We start from the raw sequence: 21,140 nt of genomic DNA, 5'->3' as shown, positions 1-21,140 counted from the left end.
GGGAGGGAGACGCAAGAGATATGGGAACATATGTACATGTATAGCTGATTCACTTTGTTATAAAGTAGAAACTAACACACCACTGTAAAGCAATTATACCCCAATAAAGATGTTTTTTAAAAAAAGAGTTTTAAAATATAAAGCCGGTCTCAGCCTTGCTAAGCAGAGCCAAGAGGGAAATTTCGACCTGTTGCTCTCGGCTCGTGGGGAGCAAGCAGCATAGCGCCCCCTGCCCGCCGGTGCGGTGCGCGGCGCCTCCGCCAGAGAAGAGGGTAGAGCCGCCAGAGGAAACGCTGCCAGCCAGGATCAGTTTTATGAGAACAGCTCATGAACAAATTGCCTCCATGACTCAGAGAGCATAACCCTAGGGCGGGATCAAGGCTTCCCGAAGTAGATGCTGCCCCGCTCCCACCCCACACACTGCGAACCCTGCCAAGATTCCCCAGGCGAAAGGGGGACCAGGGAAAAGCCGGACAAGTGGCAAGTCTCAGCCTAGGATGTCACGGGGGCCCTGCACTCATCTGGCAGAAAGGGCAATCACGCACGTAGGAGACAGCATAGCCATTCTCCCGTCGTACACCCATGTCTCCTCACCCCACTCCCTGTCACTTGAGGCGCCCTGAGAGAGATGGTGGGCTGGGGTCAGTGAGCTGTGCAGATTCGGGGAAGAAGTCTAACGAGGGGGAGCACGACAAAAGGCGGTCCAATAAAGGCGCTGGGGCACTGAGATCCTCAGACGGCCCACGGAGGACCCGGTGACCCGGGAGCCCAGCCCTCCAGATGAACCTGCTCTTTTGGCACACAGGCCACTCGGATGTGCCAGGACCAGATCCTAAGACCTGTAAGGACAGTCAGAGCGCTAGGACCCCAGAGATACCACTTGGTGGTGAGTTTTCAGAGGCTGAAAACTCATTCATTCCGGCACCTGGTAGGTATGGCGCTGCACATCATTTATCCTTTGCAAGCTCTGGCGAGGAAAGGTGTTGAGGGACCATCATGTGGTGGTACTGACTGGACCCACGCAGGGTCCTGGACCTGGGGTAGTCATGATGACGCTGTGGGAGTCCTGGGCCTGGGAGAAAAACAGTCTGATCTAGCAGCAGAAACTGGAGGAGGGTCCACGTCATAACTGTGTTTTCTGTGAAAGGCACGCAGTGAGAATGTCTCTTCCCCAAGACACAGTATCTTCCATCCTCCTATTCAGGAAATGTAGTACTGCAAGTTCTCGCCACTCTCTGCTGGAATTTTCTGACACTCCCTCTTCTGTACCAGTTCAGACACTCACTTGGCCACACCCTCTTCTACTTGACCCATCTCCTTCTTTTTCTTCTCCAGGGCTTCCCCTTCCTTTATTCCCATCCCTCTGCACTGGCCCAGCACATTCCTAATCACAGTGTTGGGGTCTAGATTTCTTCAAGGAACTGAGGTAGAGGGAGCTGTCACACAAGAAGAGGGCCACATCCCACCTCCTTCTAAACGTGGCGCAGAGATCCCATCGTATCCCAAAGCATCTATGACCCTCACCTATTCGCTCCTCAGTAATTGCCATAACTTACATTTGTGAAGTGGTTTAGCGATTACAGAGCTTTTTTTTTTTTTCTTTTTTTTCCCATCTGATCCTCACCACAACTTTATGAGTTAAGGCAAGCATTTTTACAATCCCATTTTATTTTTATTTTTATTTTTGCTGTACGCTTGCCTCTCACTGTTGTGGCCTCTTCCGTTGCAGAGCACAGGCTCCGGATGCGCAGGCTCAGCGGCCATGGCTCACGGGCCCAGCCGCTCCGCGACATGTGGGATCTTCCCGGACCAGGGCATGAACTCGCGTCCCCTGCATCAGCAGGCGGACTCTCAACCACTGCGCCACCAGGGAAGCCCTACAATCCCACTTTATAAAGAGATAACTGACTCTCAGAAAGTTTCAGCGACCTGCCCGAAGTCAGACAGCTAAAAAGTGAGAGGCAGGCTAGAATAATGGTGAGCCCTTCAAATTCAATAAAAATAAAGTTCTCCACCATTAGAAACCTGCCTCATGCTGCAAACTAAGAAAGCCTCCCCAGCCTCCTCTTCCTCTCATGCTCACTTTGCCTTATTTACAACTACCTCACTCAGCCCCTTACCCACTCTTCTCCCCAGGACCACAGAAGGGTCACCACAGCTATTGCTACCCCTCCAGTGAGAAGCCTCACTTCCACAATCTTGATCTCATGTGTGCAGCCCCCTTTACTAGGCCCTGGGGCTGAGGATCTCGCAGAGTTAGAGTTGAGGATTCTGCGGCTGGAGAAGTGTTGAGGGTCTTTCCTCCCAAGGTGTATTGTTATATTCCCCAGGGAGGGAGGGACTGGATGTGGTGGGGCTGAGTAAGGAGTACTGTCCCATTATCTTCCAGGGATGAAAGTTGAGACTTTTCAGTCCTGACACTCAAATAGGACCTCAAGCAATACGTGACAGAGACTGCATAGCAGGATCCCAGTTGTCCTTGGGGGAAATCAGACCCAGGCATGGCCTGGAGGGTGAAAAGAAGCAAAGAGAAGGCAGCCCCAACTCCTGGACTCCCCAGATAATTGTCTCCTCTCCTTGAGCCTCTTTTTTGCCACAGGTTATAAGGGGAAGGAATCCAGTTGTTCCATTTCATCTGGAAGAGCAGTGGTAAGGAAGAAGAGAGTCTAACTAGAAAGCATAAATCCTTTCAGCAAATACAACCCAGTCTGAGCAACACACCAGCCTCCACCCTGACTGTCCTCTCCCCTAAGTAGCCCTGGGGCTCTGTCATTTGAAGCCAGGAAATCCAAGGGCCTGGGGAAAAGAATATTCATAGATTCCCAGTGAAGAAGAGTCCCTCAGAGTCAGCTGGAAGGAAGGGAAGAGGGCCTGAGGATGGAAGGCAACAAGAGCAGGAACTGAGATCTGAGGAAAAGAATTGGTGCTGACTGCATAAGTAACACTGCTCCCTCTAATGCCTTCCCAGCTTCCATGAAGAAAAATCCTAACCCCCTAGTCCTCTTCTCCTTCCATCATGAGAGCCAGAACTTTGGTCTCAAGATGTTTTTGGTCACAGTCCACACTTGGGGACAGCTCTCTAAATGCCTCATCAACCTCGTGCACTGCAGGCTGGGTCACCCTCGTGCTCAGCCAAGTCCTTGCTTTTCTATTAGTTGGTTCTTTCAGCCTGACCACTCAGCCCTGATTGGCCTTCTTCCTCCTGGATTCAGGGCTCCCCCTGTGATTCAGACCCTATTCTGATCTGCCACAGGCCCTCAGACGAGAATCATTATCCCTCATCTGGAAAATTGAAGTAAAAGATAGATACACTTTCACTTATGATGCATGGTCCATAGCACTTGCTAAGCAGATCTTTACCGAATGAAATGGAGCCACCCACTAGGCGAAAGGAGAGTGCCTGAGTCCCTAAGCCCGGGCATCTCAGCCATCTAGCCTGGCCATTCACAGCACGGTGGGGTGATAACAGGGCTTCTCCTATTCACAGAGCTCTCCAGGGTCTCCCAGATTCCCTATGCTGGCATCTACATGACCACTGCTAGAGATTGCTTTCTCATATGTCTAAATGCCTTTGGGACCAATGTACTGCAGTTGTGACCCCATTCAGCTTGTTCTTGTTTTGGAGGAGATGGAATATAAAAACAAACTACATGTTGACTCTTCTTAGTGTTGCAAAACTTTTTCTTCCCCAGGCACTCTCCTTTAACTTTTCCTTTAGGTTATAATTCTCAGGCTTTCAATCTTCCCATCTCACTCTTGGCAATGCTGGTGAGCAGGATTAAGTCCATTCTTCTCTGGAGACAGTTAGTGTGTGTTCCCATCACTTTCTCCTTTACTGTGGCCTGACTCTCTGCTCTGCCAAGGCACCAGGGGCCCCATGCCAGATGGAGCTGCCATGGGAAAGGGAAAGGATCATGTAGGTCTTGCCTGTCTTGTGCCCTGTGGCTCCAGCTGCCAGTCTCTCCTACCCAAGAAGTCATCTCTGCTTCTTATTAGGGGCTCAGGGAACACTGAAGTCCTGCATTGTGTTAAAGAGACCCAGGGAATGCAGCTCATGCTTGCCAGCTGCTACTACAGGGGAGTTTGTAGCCAAGGTGGCATGATTTGCCTATGTCTATCCCAGGGAAGTGAAGGGATGAATATGTACCTCTAGGCAAAAAATAAAAACCAGAGTCAAGGGAACGACACTAAATGTGTAAAAAGTTTTTCTAATGTCAGCCCTGAGAATGGCTGAATAACTTTCTGAAATCACTTCCAGGCCTATCCTCTAGCCAAGCTGAACCATGGACAGCCACCTCCAGGTCTTATTCTGGCTCTGCCTGGAACATCCTTCCCCACGTGGTTTTCTAGGGTAATTATTTATCCTCCCAGATTCAGTGTGGTGTCATCTCCTGCAGGAAACCTTCCCTGTCCCCTGCCACACACTCACCAGACCTGCAGTTAGGCCCCCATCTTCCCCATTCACCTTTGTATTATTATTATCTGATTATTGGTATGTTTTCCCCCAGCCGACCGTCAGTTCCTGAAGGGCACAGTATGCAACACCAATCTCTGATGTCTCTGCCTAGAATGTTGTCATTTGGAAGTGACTCTATAAATGTTTACAGAATAACAAAATTGGGATCAGTGGATCAAAGAACACAAACAATCCTTTTGGCTCTTGATATATTGCAAACTGCCCTCCAAAACGTTAACACCTATTTATAATGCCATCTGCTGTGGAATATAAGTTTCACTGCAACCTTGCTTTTTTAATAGGAGAAACTGTGCCCTAATGTTTTTTTTGGGGGGGTGGTATTTTTCGCCATGCCACGCGGCATGCGGGGATCTTAGTTCCCTAATCAGGGATCAGTCCCGTGCCCTCTGCAGTGGAAGTGCAGAGTCTTAACCACTGGCCCATCAGGGAAGTCCCTATCCTAATGTTTTAACATGTATTTCTTTACTAGTGAGATTAAATAGTTTCCCCAATGTTTATTTCACTAATCATAATCCTCTATTGTGAACTGTCTCTTTATATCTTAGTAATCATTTTCTGACAGCTTGCCAAGGCTACAGCCAAATTTCTTTCTCCCCTTAAGCAAGGAGCCACAGGCCCAACCTTGCAGTTGAATGAAGGGCTTGTTTCCTAAGCTCTGTAGATCCATATCAACATGCCCCAGAAGGGTAGCTTACAACCTAAGTTTGCTACAAGGCCCAAGACAGGTAAGATTCTCCACGTTACAGACTTTATTTTCTTGGTAGGAGCTACAGATAAGAATTACAGTCTGACAGTTTTCAGCAGATGCCTAAAATTTATGGAAATGTGCAAGTCTGTAAAAAAAAGATCCATCCCATCTATCCCTTGAGATTTGCCAAGTCTGTTCTCTAGAACTTCTTCCCTTAAACCTCTAGATAGAGAGGGAAAGCAGGAGTAGGCAGCAGGTAGTTTTGCCAGAGCACGGGTCAGGGACATGCCCACACTGAAAACTTCTTAACCTGCTTTGCAGTCAGCAGGTTAAGTTGTTGCGATATAAATTTGAAAGGCAAAGTCTTTTTCTCCAAAAAATGTAGCCTGAGATCCTATTCTATCCCTATACCTCTCTGGCATGAGGGAGGCCTCTCCCGTTTCCTCTGATACATAGTTATGTAAAGCGCGTTGTCACCATGGTGACAATGACTTTTCACAGTACATGCTAACTAGAGAGCATTAGGGCAAATTTCTGGGTACTGTCTCAAGCCACACAATGTGCTTCGCACACTCTCAGCCACCATTCAGGCTGTGAAGCCTGCTGCAGTTCATTTCAAAGTTCACATGTTCGGCTAGTCCCCATTTTAGGCCAGAGCTCTTTATCCCTTGATCTCTGAAGAAACAGGGTTCTTTCAATCTGAACTCTGGGTCCAGTCTTCATGGATCAAGTAGAAACTACCCTCCTTAGCTCCATACAAAGTCAACTTGAGAGCTCATCTGTATTCTGTTCAGAAAACATTTCTAAACTAGTCTCTTCCTGGCTGACAATTCTAACGTTTTCCTGCCCTGAAAACATTCTCTTCTTTTTTTAAAGTTCACCAACTATAGAGCATCCAGAGAGCCAGCAACACATCTCTTTCAGGAACTCATCCAATTCACTCAAAACATTTTTTGATCAGATGCTTATTAGGAATCTGCTATGACTATATGCCTGGCTTTGCCTAAGTGCTGAAGATATAGCCAGAACTACCCTTAGGCCCAAGAAAGGAGAGCCCCTTCCCTGGGCCTCACATTTGAGGAAGCCCCACAAGTAACTAATGGAGACATATAAATAATGAATTTACTAAACAACAGATGTGCCTCTGTTACTTGGGATCCAGTGCAACCTACCATCCTAAACTTCTGCTTTCGGGACTGACATGGCTCTAATCCAGGCAAAACACTTTTCCACATCTCTTACCCAAATCCTTAAAGGTGACTATGTCGAGTGACAAGACCTCTTATAGATTGTGCCTCTTCCAGGATAGGAGACAGGCACTGCTTCCAAATACAGGAAGGACTAGGCAGCAGAAGCATATAGGAAAAAAAAAAAAGACAAATTTGTCGAATTCTTCCTCTCAGAGAGCATGACTGCAGTGCATTTTTATATTATGATGTAACATGGTACAAAGCACCGATTTCTTTTTTCCCTTCATGTTCCAATGCACAGTTCTGAAGGTACTCAAAATTTAGCACGATATCCCGAATAGTTGTACATGGTAGCTGAGGCACAGTTTGCAATAGCCAACGATGTCTTTACTCTTAAATTTGTATATGTAGGTTTGGACAATATGTGTGAACTTGATATGAATTCTTTATCTATGTATCTAGATAATGCTTTAAGAAATGGTAAAAATCACAATGTAAGTTATAGTACTTTATATAATAAAATAGTCCTTAATATTTAATGTGATCATGTTAATTTAACATATGCAAGCCCATGACAGTGTGAGAACACGGTATATAAAACTACCAATTCATTTCCAAATCTAAGTATTGCATTAAGGACGGTATTAACAATACCAGTTGCTATGGACTTAACAGAGCAAAATATTTTCAAATTACATTAATTTTTAAAAACTAATAACTACAATGATTCAAGAACAACTGGCTAATTTGACATCAATTGCTGTCCAAAGAACATAAATTATGTAGAAATCTGGACTGTAACAACACAGTGATTTTGCTGAAATGAGGGCAAAAAAAGTTTTTCAGCTGTGCCTTTAGAAGGTCGGTCTGTCTGCCCTGTTTCCTTTAAACAGAAGACGTCCCACACACCATCAATTCTCTGCTGCTTTCAACTCCAGTGATCTTGCCCAGACTTTGGAAGGAGAAATTGGAAGGGACATGATTATATGGAAGTTAGAGAGCTATTTCTGGTACAGAGGGTTTGTATGACTATAGAGAGGAGGCTTGAGGAGAAGCACATTAGATTCCGAGGCTCTTCATATGTTTCTGGGTCACTGATGCTATCAGCATTTGAGGTCAGTGAGCAGAGGCTGGAGATTTCAAGCATGGGTGGGTCATGCATTTTTTGCCCCCTCCCATCCCAGGGGCCTATAGATTCCCCTGTACCCTCCTCTGCTTTCAGCCATACTTTCAATGACCATTTCCTTTTCTTTTCCCAAGATCCTTACCAAACAGGACTGGAACCATCTTTAGCTTGAACCATATTGTATCGAGAGCTAGAACAGAGCTAGAGAATGCTTCATAGACAGAACATCAGGATCAGAAAAAGGAAAAATCTTGATCATTTTCCAAAGCTCTGAATCCCCAGCAAGGAGCCAGAGAGGGCTCTAAGGAAACAGAAGATGAACAGAAGTGATTTCTGAATGAGCTGGAAATGAGGAAGAATGGAATAAGAACCATAGGACAGGAGGGAGAGCTGAGTTAGTTGGGGCGTGGTAATTAGAAAACAAATTCAGGATTGACTCAGGAAGGGACCTGGGAGCTGGGGAAAGTTAGGAAGAACCATGCCAGCCACAGGGGGGCACTGAATCCCCACGGGCTAGCCTGGAGTGTGCAGGACCAACAAAGTAGAGGGGTCAGTCAAGGACAGCAAAGCCCTTCTCCCTTGCTCCCAGCAGACAGCATCTCTCCCTCTACCTAACTCTTGGGTTTCTTACAGATGCAGAGGCATCTGTAGGAGAGAGACACACACAGTCACCACCCATTTCACACACATCCTCCATGACAGATACACACACACACACGCTCTCTCCTATGTACACACAACTGTAATTTACTCCCTCTTCCGAAGATTACCCTGCTAACAGTGTTATCTTTTTAGGCGAATGTACTGAGAGGACCCGCCTTCCCTTCCATAACGAGCAACAGCAGCTATTGCCGGTCAAGGCTGTGAGTTCTTTGCCTTTTCCTCATGTTGCTCTAGGAGCTGTTTGGTCCACTGAGTGCAATGATGCTGTGTCTTTTCTTTAGTGTGGCGTTTCAGCACTGCTTGCTGTCTGCCCTGGGTGTGGTTAGCCTCCCCGTTCCCGGCCATCATGGAGCCACTGCTGCTGATCAAAGAAGTTTGATGATTTCTGGAAATTACTGGTAATCATGAGACAAACCCCCCTTTTTGTTATAAAAGCAACTTGCCCCTTCTACTCAGGGAGCTAGCACTTTTTTTCCCCCATCTTCTCCCTTGTGCACAAGCTATCGCTCTCTTTTTTTTTTTAATAAATTTATTTATTTATTTAATATATTTTAGGCTGCGTGGGGTCTTTGTTGCTGCACTCGGGCTTTCTCTAGTTGTGGCGAGCGGAGGCTACTGCCGTGGCTTCTCTTGTCGCAGAGCACGGGCTCTAGGCACGCTGGCTTTGGTAGTTGCGGCTCGCGGGCTCAGTAGTTGTGGCTCACCAGCTCTGAAGCGCAGGCTCACTAGTTGTGGTGCACGGGCTTAGTTGTTCTGCGGCATGTGGGATCTTCCCGGACCAGGGCTCGAGCCTGTGTCCCCTGCATTGGCAGGTGGATTCTTAACCACTGAGCCACCAGGGAAGCCCCTGACGTTTCTGAGTGTCTTTGATGTGACAAGCGCTATTCTAAGTGCTGTGCGTATAGTGAGCAAACAGACAGGTGCCTGTATTTTAGAAATTTTGTCCCCATGATGCCAAAAGCTCGACGTCTCTGTACGCCAGTGCCGAATCAAATCTTGGAGACAGAGTATTGGGTGAAGTAGAAAAGGATAGCTTTATCACTTTGCCAGGCAAAGGGGGACACAGTGGGCTCCTGTCCTTGAAAACTATGTGTCCCAACCCGGGAGGATTGGAGGAGAAGTTCTATAGCAACGGTTCAAGGGTGGGGTCTCTGACGAGGTCAGGGGTGAGCAGGGCCTGCGTTCCCTTCATCTTGTCTCAGGTGGTCAGTCCCCTAATCTGGATGAGCTCCTCTGGTCCTTTAATCTGGCCTCAGGTGGTTTCTTGGCTGCTCCTCCCTTGATTAGCAACTGTCTGAATCTGCCCTTTGGAACTCAGGGAAGGTCCTGGAGGCTGGAGTCTTGCCTACAAGAAACAGGGCAGGAAAAGGGCCTCCGTGCTCAGGAGCCCCACAGGGCATCGCTTGGTTTCACCCACATACCCTGGATATTTCTCAAAGTAGTTCAGTGGGGTATATTTGAACTAAGAAGAGAAAATCCTTCTGTTGCAGCAATTAAATACCCACAGTGAGAGCCCACTTTCATTACCATAACCATGGACACTGCAAGGGGAAGAATGACCCTGCCTTTGGCATCAAGACTACTGCTTGGGGCCTCCTATGTGGCCTGCATCAGTGAATCAGGTGAGGATAAATGATTTATCCAAACTGAAAAAGACAGAAGTCAGATATCATAAGACGAAAAGGTAGTGCAGTCATCACCAGGCAGCTCTGCTGGCTTGATAAGTAAAATCAAAGATACAGAGGGCTATAACCAAGGAGAATTAGCTAAACTACCACATCCTATTTCATCACAGTTCATAAGAGCTCCCCTAACTTCTGCTGAAGCTACTTCAACAATATCACTCACCTCTAGAGGAAAATAAGGGACTAATGGGAAGAGTTCATGGGTATTTACTTCAAAACAAAAGAGAAAGTGAAGGTCACTCCAGGTCCAAAAAAGATAGATAGATAAGAAAAAAGGAGGAAAGGAGGGAGGAAGGGAAGAAGGGAGAGGAAGAAAAGGGGAAGGAAGGGAAAGGAAGGGGAGGAGACGGGAGGGTAACAGGCTGGCTTTCTAAAGGCACAGCTGAAGCAACAGTTTGGAGGCAACATTCTGAAAGGATGGGGTATGCTCCTTCAGGATGCAGTGTATTTATTGAACCAGAACCTCTAAATGACACTGTGTCCCCAAAAGGAAGAATACACAGGTCTGGTAATCAAGAAGTAGAAGCAGGAATGGCTTCACTTACCATCACTCCCACTGACCCACAGAAATTTCATGCTTTCATCTCTGTAACTCTGGGCTCTGCAGGGTCAAAGGTCCAGGTCCCCAAAGAGGATGCACTCTTGCCAGGGGATATATCAAGGGTCTCACTGAACTACAAGCTACAGCTACTGCCACGACACTTCGGATTTCTTGGGTCTAGGGAGCAGCAGATGAGAAGAGGAGTTACCATACTATCAGGGCTAAGTAACCCTAGTTAGCAGGAAGAGGTAGGGCTGTTTTTACACAATGGGAGTAGAGAAGAATTCAGATGGAGCCCAAGTGTTCTACTTGGGTGCTTCCCAGCATTCCCATGTTCCATTGTAGCTGTGAGTGTATATGTGCAGCAACGTCAGCCAGAGAAAGATATGACTATCAAGAGTTTGGACCACTCAGGAACAAGGGTTTGGGTCATAACACCAGACAAGCCACTAAGACATAATAGTTGGGGGCGAGGGGAAATGAGAATGGATAGTAAAGGAGGGAGAGGATGGGTGCCAGTTGCAGCCCCGAGATCAACTGCAGTAACAGTGACTATAATTTTCCCCACTAACCTCCATCTTCTAAGTTTCTCTTCAAAAACAGAGTCCCATACAAAGCTTGAAGGAATTGTCTCTTGAACCTATCTGGAGAAGTCGATCTGTGTGGCTCTAGGGCAGCTGTGGAAATGAACGACTCAGATCTCCTGCTGTGGGGATCATTATTAACTGATGGCCCCAACTGCCACCCTCTGAATCTGCTATGCTTCCCATGGGCTGTCTCAGACAATGACTGAGTGTAGCAGGGATACTAAGTCAGATCCATTTCTCAGGATGCAAGACTCCTCTGATGGCCACCTTAACCTCCATTAACCCGGCTGAAACTTTTAGACCTGTGCCTATCCAACCTGTTTTCCTTCCCTCCCTATTTCACAGAGGTCAGACCTGCATCACAGTCTGACAGCTCTTCCTGCCTCTTCTGGCTTCCTCTCTCTTTCCCCCTCACAGGCATTCTCCCAATAAATCTCATATAAATCTAATTCCATCTTAATGTCTGCTTCTTTAAGAATGTAAACCAACATAGACCTGTCCACAAAACAGATTAAAACTGTAATCCATGATTTCAAAACAAGCTAAGAAAATAATACAAGACATGAAAGAACATGTATCAAAATTAATTTAAAAATTTCAGAAAAAAAGGGTGACATATTCAGGAAAGTTAAAAATAAAAGTGAAAATTGTTTAAAAGATAAAGACTAATCTAGAAGACACACAAATGCAAATAAACACAACAAATAATGCCTTAAGAGAAGATTTTAAAAAGGAAAACAACAAGAAGAAAGCGATAAAAAGGGTACTACTTGGGATCTTTGACAGTAGAATTTAACTTCCCAAGGTATTATTCCAGTTGCTTCACATCTTCATTACCGAGACTTTCTCTAGATCTAATTATTAGCTCTTTCCATTGCTCATTATCCATCTCTAACCAACTTATCCAAACCTTCCTCAAAGAATCTTTCTTATTTTCCTTTACTTAATTGGGGGGGGGGGTATTTCTCTTTAATATTGTCTAGTTTCTCCACACTTTTATCTGTTTTTTAAATGTAGAGCCACTAATTGGAAATACTACCCAGGTCAAAGTATGATCAGTGTTAAGTTGGTAGAATTCATGGATTAGGTATGAAATGGGCTCATCTATGCTTTATGGGATTGTGACCTGGTTAAATGACTAGACTCAGCTCCTCAACCTAGTCTATCCTGCTGAGATTTTCCAAGCATGGAAACAAATATATCACTCTATTAACATCATCAACACATATTGATTAAGCATTATCAATGTACAAAAAATTATGTGCACTGTTTTAGATGTGTTAAGGACATCCTTGATCCCTGAGGAGGCTGATGTGGAGGGTTTTGTTTTATTTTGTTTTTATGAACAACACTTTGGCTTAAGAACAAAGACACATAAATTCAGAACTATGTCAGCTTTTGAGATGTTGTATTATTGAAGGAAGGGAACAATCCTAATTAGGCCAGTGTCAAAATAAATGAAGCCACATCTATGTTGGTAGTTCTAAAGGAAAAGCAGGAGGGACATTCAGAGGCACCACCAAGCTCTCCTGCTCATTACTTCTCAGTCTCCAGTGCCTTGTCTTACTTGGTCCCAAATACCCCCATTTTCAAGTTTGTCTTGGAAATAAGACATGAATTCATAATAAAAATTAAAATGTGATCATGTGCCTTTAAGTTCCCCAAATACATATGATAATAATAATAGCATAAACACATTGAGCATTTACTTTGGGCCAGACATTATCTTATTAAATGCTCACTCCAATAACCCTGTGAGATAGCAACTATTATTGTCTTGCTGCTCTAGAATTCAAATTCAGACTGCCAGACTCCACATGCCAAGCACTTTATCCCTATGTTCTGCTACCTCCCTATGTCAAAAAATAATATAGCCAATCTTATGCTATAGCTAACCTACAGTGATATAGTTTATCTTGCTAACACTTGAGCCAGCAATATAAAGTAAAACAAAGTGTCACAAGAAATGAGACTAAGTGTGGCAGCATGAATCAAAGCGGTGGGGTGGTGGGGAGAGAAGGTGAACCTGAAAGGGAGGAGAGCAGCGAGTGGGGCATTTACAACAGCGGTCTTAAGCGCCCCTTAAGTCTCCTTCCAGAGCACTCAGATTATGGAAAGGCCTCCTTTATTAGAAGCAAAGTTTAATAACCCAAATGCAAACCAGACATTTAACTCTCCAACTGATATAGTTCCCCATACTTTATCACATAATTTTCATATTTGGACGCTTGCAGTTACACCGAAGACAATACTGCTACCCTTCCAGCCACCAGATTTCTATCCCAAAAGGTTAAAATACACCATAGTTAACTAATGTGTTTGCTATAGGAATCAAGAGGTTAGACTGGGTAAGTTCTTTTTAATGCTACATGTTAATTTAATACTTCAGAACATTTAGCTTATTGTTCTTAGTTAACTTAGTTAGCTTATTGTTCTTAGTTAACTTGTGTTAACTAAGAAAAAAAAGCTTATTGTTCTTAGTTAACTTGTGTTAACTAAGAAAAAAAAGCACAATGTGAACGTTGTGAATTAAGTTTTATTTGGGGGCAAAATGAGGAGTATAGCCCGGGAGACAGCATTTCAGATAGCTCTGCTCCAAAGAGGCAGGGGGTTAGGTCAGTATATATGTGATTTTGGTGAGGGGTGCGGGGGATACCTGCAATCAAGCACACATTTTAAATTATTTATTTATTTGGCCAAGCCACACGGCATGTGGGATCTTAGGTTCCCAACCAGGGATCGAACCCGTGTCACCTGCAGTGGAAGCACAAAGTCTTAACCACTGGACCGCCAGGAGGTCCCAAGCACACATTTTTGCAGAAGGTTGCTGCTACTTTGTGAAGGTCACTGCTAGTCATGAGAAGCAGACTTCACCAAGAAATATTTTAGTGCTTTTCTAGATATGCGGAGATGCAAGAATTGGGCTCATAAAAATCATCTCCTGAAAGTATCTAACTCTCTGAAGGTCTTCTCCGCCAGTTCTTCCCAGAGCACAGAGTGCCTCATTCTTGATCTCCACCCTGAACTCCTTTCAGAGAGTGTTAAAGTTCAGCAGCTGCAGCAGCTCATGATTTAATCCTTCTGGAGGTAGATGGCAAGTGCCAATCTGTAGTTGGCACTTGGTAACTTGCATTCTAAGTACCAACATTATGCAGTAGAGCATATGTTTAAAGGTGACGATCAGACTTAGACTGCCGAGGTTTAAATCTTGTTTTCACCTAACAAGCTCTGTGATCTTGGGCGTAAGAGCCACCTGAACACTCACTTTCACTGGGTGCAAAATGGGGTTAAAGTAACCTACCCCATAGAATTGTGGGGACTAAATGAGGTAGTACCATATAAAAGTGCTTGCCACACTACCTGGAACATAATGTTCTCATGGTGGCTATTTATCTAAGAGTACTGGTTTAATATTAAGAGAATCTAACATGCAAAAAACATTAAATCTAGTATTACCCATTATTCTGTTAAATTCGGACGCCTAAATCTGGCTTTCCTTATTTCACCTTTCCGATATTGCATTCTCTCCGTTTCACACAGGAGGTAAAAATCCCAAGACTTCAGCGTTCTCCAGAAGAGAAAAAAAAAAAAAAACCACAGGTAGTTGATACAAACACAAACCCTGCGGGTCTCTGACGCGTTTCTAAAGACCGCAGCAAAGGGCCCGCCCCTTCCCCCTCCCGCCCTCTAGATTCCTGGAGGAGGAGACAAATCCCAACACAGAGTCGAGGCCACCTCGCTTCCGGCTCGCTACGTCGGAACTGAGGCGCACGTACGCTCTTCAAGGAGCTTTACATATCGATTGCTTATTGGCTACTAGCAAGCACTCGTTCTCCTCGTTGGCTGATTCTGTCCCTCGCCGACGTTCCGCGGAGGATGTTCGCCGCGGCGAGTGAGAGGGTCACTGCACCTAAATTTCTGCTTCCGGTTCACCTCTGGCTCCATGGCGACCGCTAGAGGACCGGCGTATCTGCTGATATTAGGCAGATGGCGCCGCGGCCTCGGAATAGCTCCCCAGTCCCGAGTGAGTGCTTACTTTCCCTGCTGTCGAAGAGGCTCTGGGTCTCAGAAACAGCTCCGCTCCTAGGAGGACCGCTCTCCGCCGCCCCTCCTTTAGCCAGTGTCCGCAGCCATGCTTTCTGCCCCCCAATCAGCTTTTCTTTCCCGGCCTGCAGGCGCTCGCTGCCCTCGTGCCCGGCGTATCCCAGGTGGATAACAAGTCTGATTTCCTGGGGAAGAGGGCCCATCGCCGGCACCCCGGCATCCTGCAGCTGTCGCGCGTGCGGCTGCCGCAAGTATTGGTTGACGCCGCGCAGTTACTGCTGCTGGGTGAGTAACGGGGGGAAATGGAGGCTCGAGAAGAAGCGGAAAGTGGGCCTGCGTGCAAGTGATTCCACTTTTCATCTTTGGTCCTTAGAGAGCTCGATGCCCAATATGGAGAAGCAGGTGCAAGCACTGACCAATTATCTCTGGAGTCGGCATTTACCTGTAGAGCCAGAGGAGTTGCAAAGACGGGCTGTCCATCTTGAGAAAAAATTTCTGGAAAACGCAGGTAGGGCTTAAGAATAAAGAGTAGGCCAAATTGAAAAAGCAGAGGGAAATGAAAAGCAAGAAATAATTTCGCAGCCTCTTAAACAGATACTGCAATTTCTTATGTGACTTTCTGGCGAGAGCAGTTATTACAATGATGCCTTACTAAGAGAAGACATTATTTCAGAGATTGCTCGTGGGGCTTGAGTAAAAGTCAGTGAGTGCTTCAGTATCCTGTCGAAACTTAGATCTTTGGCTTTGTCCTCCAAGTCCACTGGATTAAGACCATCTAAGTTTTCAAGTAAAATAAAGTTCATGTCCAGTACTAAAACCCACTACAGGGAAAGGAGAATCATTTATCAGGTTATTTTTATGGTTATGAGTTGTCTCTTATTAAGAGACCTGCCTTTTATTCATCTTGTATTCTCCGAACGTCTCATAGGATCTGGTTCATAGTAGGTGCTCGGTAGATAAGATAGTACTGAACAAAACACAATCATGAGACTTTAGTTTTTCAAATCCCTTTCCTCCCTATAGGAGGATTGGAGATGTCACAATATTAAGTTTTGGGGAGGTGAAGAAATCCACAAAATACTGTGTTTATCCTATCCTTTAAATTTTGTTACACCTCCTTTTAATATAGAACAAACCTGTGGGATAGAGTTGGTTGAGTTGAATAAACTGCTGTTAGAGAAGATATACTATCTGATACACTTTGGTGGTGGTGGTGGTCATTGTTATTCTTACCTGAAACTTTTCTCTAGGTTTGACTTCTTTCTTAAGCTTTGAGGCTTTTCCCAGGTGGGAATTGGGGATGAATGGGCAGGCAGTCTATTCAAATATTGGATCTGAGCCCTGTTCTTCCTAGGTCCTCACTTCCAGTCCTTGTTCTCACCCCAGACTCATGTCAGATGGAAAAACTTTGTGGAGAAGTGCTGCATGCCCTGCGTAGAACTACCTATCATTGGCAAGAGTTGAGGTAAGGGAGACTAGAAGGGCTGCAGAAGAAGGAGACTGGGGGAAGTACAGTTACACAATTTTGTGTTTGAAAAAAGTGACCTGGCTTGTAAGCCTCCCTAGGACTCTTCTGTGTTGAGAAGTGAAAGTGTTGAGCTGGAAGAGCCCTTTCCAAAGATTTCATTTCCTAAAAGTCAGAGGGTAGCTACGGGATAGAGGTTGTTTCCCAGTGGTATGACTCTGGTTTTTCTGGCAGCTACAATGAGGGACTGAGCCTGGTGTATATGGCAGCAAGACTGGATGGTGGCTTTGCAGCAGTCTCCAGGGCATTCCATGAGGTGAAATTCGCTCAATTTCCTACCGTCAGTTCCCTTATTCATAAAGTAGTCTTCTGGGGTAGGATACTTGGGATGTTGCATGTGCATTTTTTTTTTTTTTTTAGGAGGTTCTCTATCCTCTGAAAGGAGTTTTTGACCCAAGAAAGGTTTAGAAGCACTGTTTTAAGAGCTTTCTATTCTATAAAGCATTTACATTGAATCTTAAAAGGCATTCATATCTCATTTTCTCTGTTGTGGTCCCCTAATTCATGTTTACCAAGCGTCTACTGTGGGGTGTTGTATATTTCTTTAGATCCAAGCTCGACTTCCAGAGTTCCAGCCACAAACCTTGATGGACTTTGGCTCAGGTACTGGGTCTGTCACCTGGTGAGTCTCTTTCTCTTTCTCTGTCACTTCTAGTTCTAGAGAGCCATGCTTACCACGTCAATATCAAGAGACTGGAGAACCAGAGGGAGAATAGGAAAGTTGGGGACTGGAATGTTTCTTCCCTCAGATTAGACAAGGCATGAGAAGGTATATGGATTAGGGCCAGAACATAAAGAAATGTCAAGTGAAAAAAAGATCCATGATTAGAAGGATAAAAAAGGAAAGGAATTTAGGGTGGAGGTTTTACATATCATCAAGATTTTTTTGTGCACAAATAATTTTTGAGTCTGCCTTTTTTTAAGGAGTTGTAAATGAAATAAGAAAATAACACTATTAGTTTTTCCAACTATTTTAACATAGCACTCTGTTTCTCCAGGGGTGGGTTGGGAACAGAGGGGTCTCTCGCAGGGGTGACTCTGTCATGAGAGCTGGCGATATATTTTTTGCCATTTTAGGGCTGCTCACAGTACTTGGGGCCAGAGCCTACGGGAATATATGTGCGTGGACAGCTCAGCAGCCATGTTGGAATTGGCAGAAAAGCTACTGAAAGGTGAGGACAAAGTATAAGGAAGGGCTTTTCCAGAGTTGAAGGAATTTAAAAAGCAAAGGAGGGCTTCCCTGGTGGCACAGTGGTTGAGCGTCCGCCTGCCAATGCAGGGACACAGGTTCCTGCTCCGATCCGGAAAGATCCCACGTGCCGCGGAACGGCTGGGCCCGTGAGCCGTGGCCGCTGAGCCTGCGCGTCCGGAGCCTGTGCTCCGCAACGGGAGAGGCCACAACAGTGAGCGGCTCGCGTACTGCAAAATAAATAAATAAATAAAAATTAAAAAAAGCAAAGGAGTACAAGAGAGGGTCTTTTATTGGGGAGTAGAGGAGAGGGCTAAAAGTTAAAAATGAGTCTGATCTTCCAATGCGATAGTCCAGCAGAAGATGCTGGAGGCCTTTGTTGGACTGTGAATGGGTAGGACGAGAATAACAGGACCAGGTGACCCAATATTCTCCCGACCCTTTTTTATAGTTGCTTACTCTATTGCATCTCACCCTCAGCTAGCGTTTCTCTTTGTTCTCGGGGCCATGTTTCTTATCGGAATGTCACTTCAGTTTACACCTGTACACTCATAGTTGCCACATCTCTACTTCTACAGGTGGTTCAGGATCTGGGATGCCTTATGTGCCAGGTGTCTTTTTCAGACAGTTTCTACCTGTATCACCCAAGGCAAGTGGCGATGTTTAAAGTATGCTAAATGTGGAGTATGCACATGGAAAACTGTGGCCTTGGCTTTGCAACCTAGCATTAAGTGTTAGAAAATAAAAGAAAGCAGAAGAAATTTAGTGGGATCAACCTTTGTTGTACTCTTAGAAGAGGGAGGTGTCAGGTCTGTCATGTTCCTTGTCCTGTGCACCAGGTACAATTTGATGTGGTGGTATCAGCCTTTTCTCTCAGTGAACTGCCCAGCAAGGCCAACCACACTGACGTAGTCCAAACCTTGTGGCGCAAGACAGGTCATTTTCTGGTGAGTAGAAACCCCTTTTTCCCTTCAAGTTTTAAAGCAGCTTCATGGGTTTCATGGCTTTCCTTCTCCCCATTGGAGCTTGTCTTCATTCTTGACCATTTTTCTCTTATATAGATCCCTTTGTCCCTCTTGTAGGGTCCCCATCCACATCTTATATATAATGCCCATTTCTTTAGGATCCCTATTCCATCTGGGAATGTTCTTACAGAGCTACTGACATTTATGTTTTCATGTAACTTGGGGCTTCTTCTTATCCGCTTTTGTAATCAGATATTGGTGGAGAATGGAACAAAAGCTGGGCACTCCCTTCTCATGGACGCCAGGGACCTGGTCCTTAACGTAAGGTTCTTTCTCCTTTTTTCACCTTACCCTCCATACCCTACCTATTCTCACCAGTTACTGGCACACCTGTGAAAACTGAAGGGACTCTCATACAATGGTGAGGATAATTCTCAAGATAGTAGGCATATGAAGTCATTATGAATATAGGGTAGTGGTTGGGAAACTTGGGCCTGTGGGTCAGATCCAGCCTGCCACCTGTTTTTATATGAGCCGTGTTTGTTTGTATGTCTGTGGCTGTATGTCTGTTGTCTATGGCTATTTTCACAGTACAAACAGCAGTTGAATAGTTAGGAAAGAAACAGATTTTGCCTACTCTCTGGGCCTTTAAGAAAAAACATGTTTGCCGACTCCTGATCCAGGGCATTTCTGAGCCGAGAACCTTATCTCTTTGGGACAGTATGAGCCAGTGTATAATCATAAATTTAATTGTTTTATTTAGAGTGGGATCTTTTTGAGAGTGGAGGTTGCTGACAAGGGAGAGCACCATACTATGTTCCAAGTTTCTGCCTTTCTCCTGCTGCAAAGAGAAAGTTCTTTGTCTGGAGTATTAAAGAAGCAGCCAGCTTAATTCAAAGAACATAGTTAATAATTACCAGAATTGAATGTTAGAGGAGTCCTCAATTTACTGAGTGCAGAGATTGAGTTATGAGAATAGACCCCTCAGGCCCAACCTAATTTTTTTGATTTCAGGGAAAAGAGAAGTCACCTTTGGACCCTCGACCTGGTTTTGTCTTTGCCCCGGTGAGTATTACTTCTCCCTTTCCCAGCACGCAAAGATCTGAACTCAGCTGTGGCCAGGAAAAGTAAGAGAGTAAAGCTAAGCCACCTCCACTACTTTGTGTCCCTATCCAGTTTCTTTCTTAGTGATTCCTCTGGCTTTCCTACCCTCTGCTCCTGTGCTTCCTTATCCCTAGCCCTTCTTGACTCTCACTCTTAGTTTTTCGGTTTTATGATCTGTTCTTTTGTCTTACGTCATGTCTTTTGTTTGTGTTCACAGTGTCCCCATGAACTTCCCTGTCCCCAGTTGACAGCCTCTAAGCCCCTGGCCTGTAGCTTTTCCCAGGCCTACCATCCCATCCCCTTCAGCTGGGTATGTACTCTGGGAATACTGTGGTAGGGAGAAAGTAGCCTGGGAGGGCACAATGAAAAAGACTCAGAGGTGGGAGGATTTGGAAAATTCAGAGAATAGCTTGGAGATTTTAGGCCCTGAATGTGCATGACTTATAGAATATGAAAAGCGCTGTATGAATGGAGTTCAAAAATTTTTTTTCCCTTGTCTTTTACCTCTAAGCCATCTCTATATCCTTATCTTAGAACAAGAAGCCAAAGGAGGAAAAGTTCTCGATGGTAATCCTTGCCCGAGGGTCTCCGGAGGAGGCTAATCGCTGGCCCCGAATCACTCAGCCTGTTCTTAAACGGCCACGCCATGTGCATTGTCACCTGTGCTGTCCAGATGGGCGTATGCAGCATGCTGTGATCACAGCCCGCAGACATGGCAGGTATAGAGGGTGTGACCAAAATTAGTGGAAGGTAGCAAGAACCTGCAGCCCACATTGACCCTCTGTTTTATATAGGGATTTGTATCGCTGTGCCCGTGTCAGCTCCTGGGGAGATCGTTTACCTGTGATCACGCCATCTGAGCTGCCTCCATCACCTGCTCAAGATCCCCCTGAGAGTTGACAAGGATGTGTAACATGTGTTTTCTTCTATCATGACTGCCAAGGCTGAAGCTACCTGGTATCCAGGATGGGAGTGCTGGTACTTTTACAGCAAAGAGCTAGTTAAAATAGCCTCCATTATAGTAGGCCTTATTCTTTTAGCTCACTCGGCCATCCTTTCACAGATGCTTTTCTTTCTTTTTTAATTGCACTTTGCAAATGATTGCCTTCTAGCTAGAATTGTACTATGCACCTGGTGTTTACTCCTCCAAGGAAACACTCCCTAAGACTCCCTTCCCTTGTGAGCATTGTTCATTCCAGAAAGAAGGTCACCGTGCGATAATCTCAAGGACCACCAGAACCAGTCCGGAGAGGAGAGCACCTAACACGAGCTTTGAAATTTTCCAGAAGTGAAGAATGCAAGCTTGCATCTACCTGATCCGTATCTATGGCCCTGTTTTCCACTTCCAAAGTATAA

At 45.2% G+C, this 21,140-nt stretch overlaps 1 protein-coding gene across 1 annotated transcript; it reads left to right on the top strand.

Moving 5' to 3' along the window:
- Positions 1-14,894: 14,894 nt before the first annotated feature.
- METTL17 (methyltransferase like 17) lies at positions 14,895-20,793 on the top strand. The gene is made up of 14 exons (XM_065871106.1): positions 14,895-14,981; positions 15,133-15,286; positions 15,375-15,509; positions 16,388-16,466; positions 16,701-16,782; positions 17,075-17,148; positions 17,604-17,698; positions 18,294-18,364; positions 18,555-18,662; positions 18,933-19,001; positions 19,695-19,745; positions 20,002-20,094; positions 20,319-20,503; positions 20,579-20,793. The coding sequence occupies exons 1-14, from the start codon at positions 14,901-14,903 to the stop codon at positions 20,682-20,684; spliced, it is 1,383 nt and encodes a 460-aa protein (XP_065727178.1). The 5' UTR covers positions 14,895-14,900; the 3' UTR covers positions 20,685-20,793.
- Positions 20,794-21,140: the final 347 nt, after the last annotated feature.

The sequence above is a fragment of the Phocoena phocoena genome, chromosome 2 (assembly GCF_963924675.1).
Source record: "Phocoena phocoena chromosome 2, mPhoPho1.1, whole genome shotgun sequence".
Lineage (NCBI taxonomy): Eukaryota > Metazoa > Chordata > Mammalia > Artiodactyla > Phocoenidae > Phocoena > Phocoena phocoena.
The sequence above is the reverse complement of the archived record's forward strand: the minus strand, read 5'-3'. Positions and strand labels throughout refer to the sequence as shown.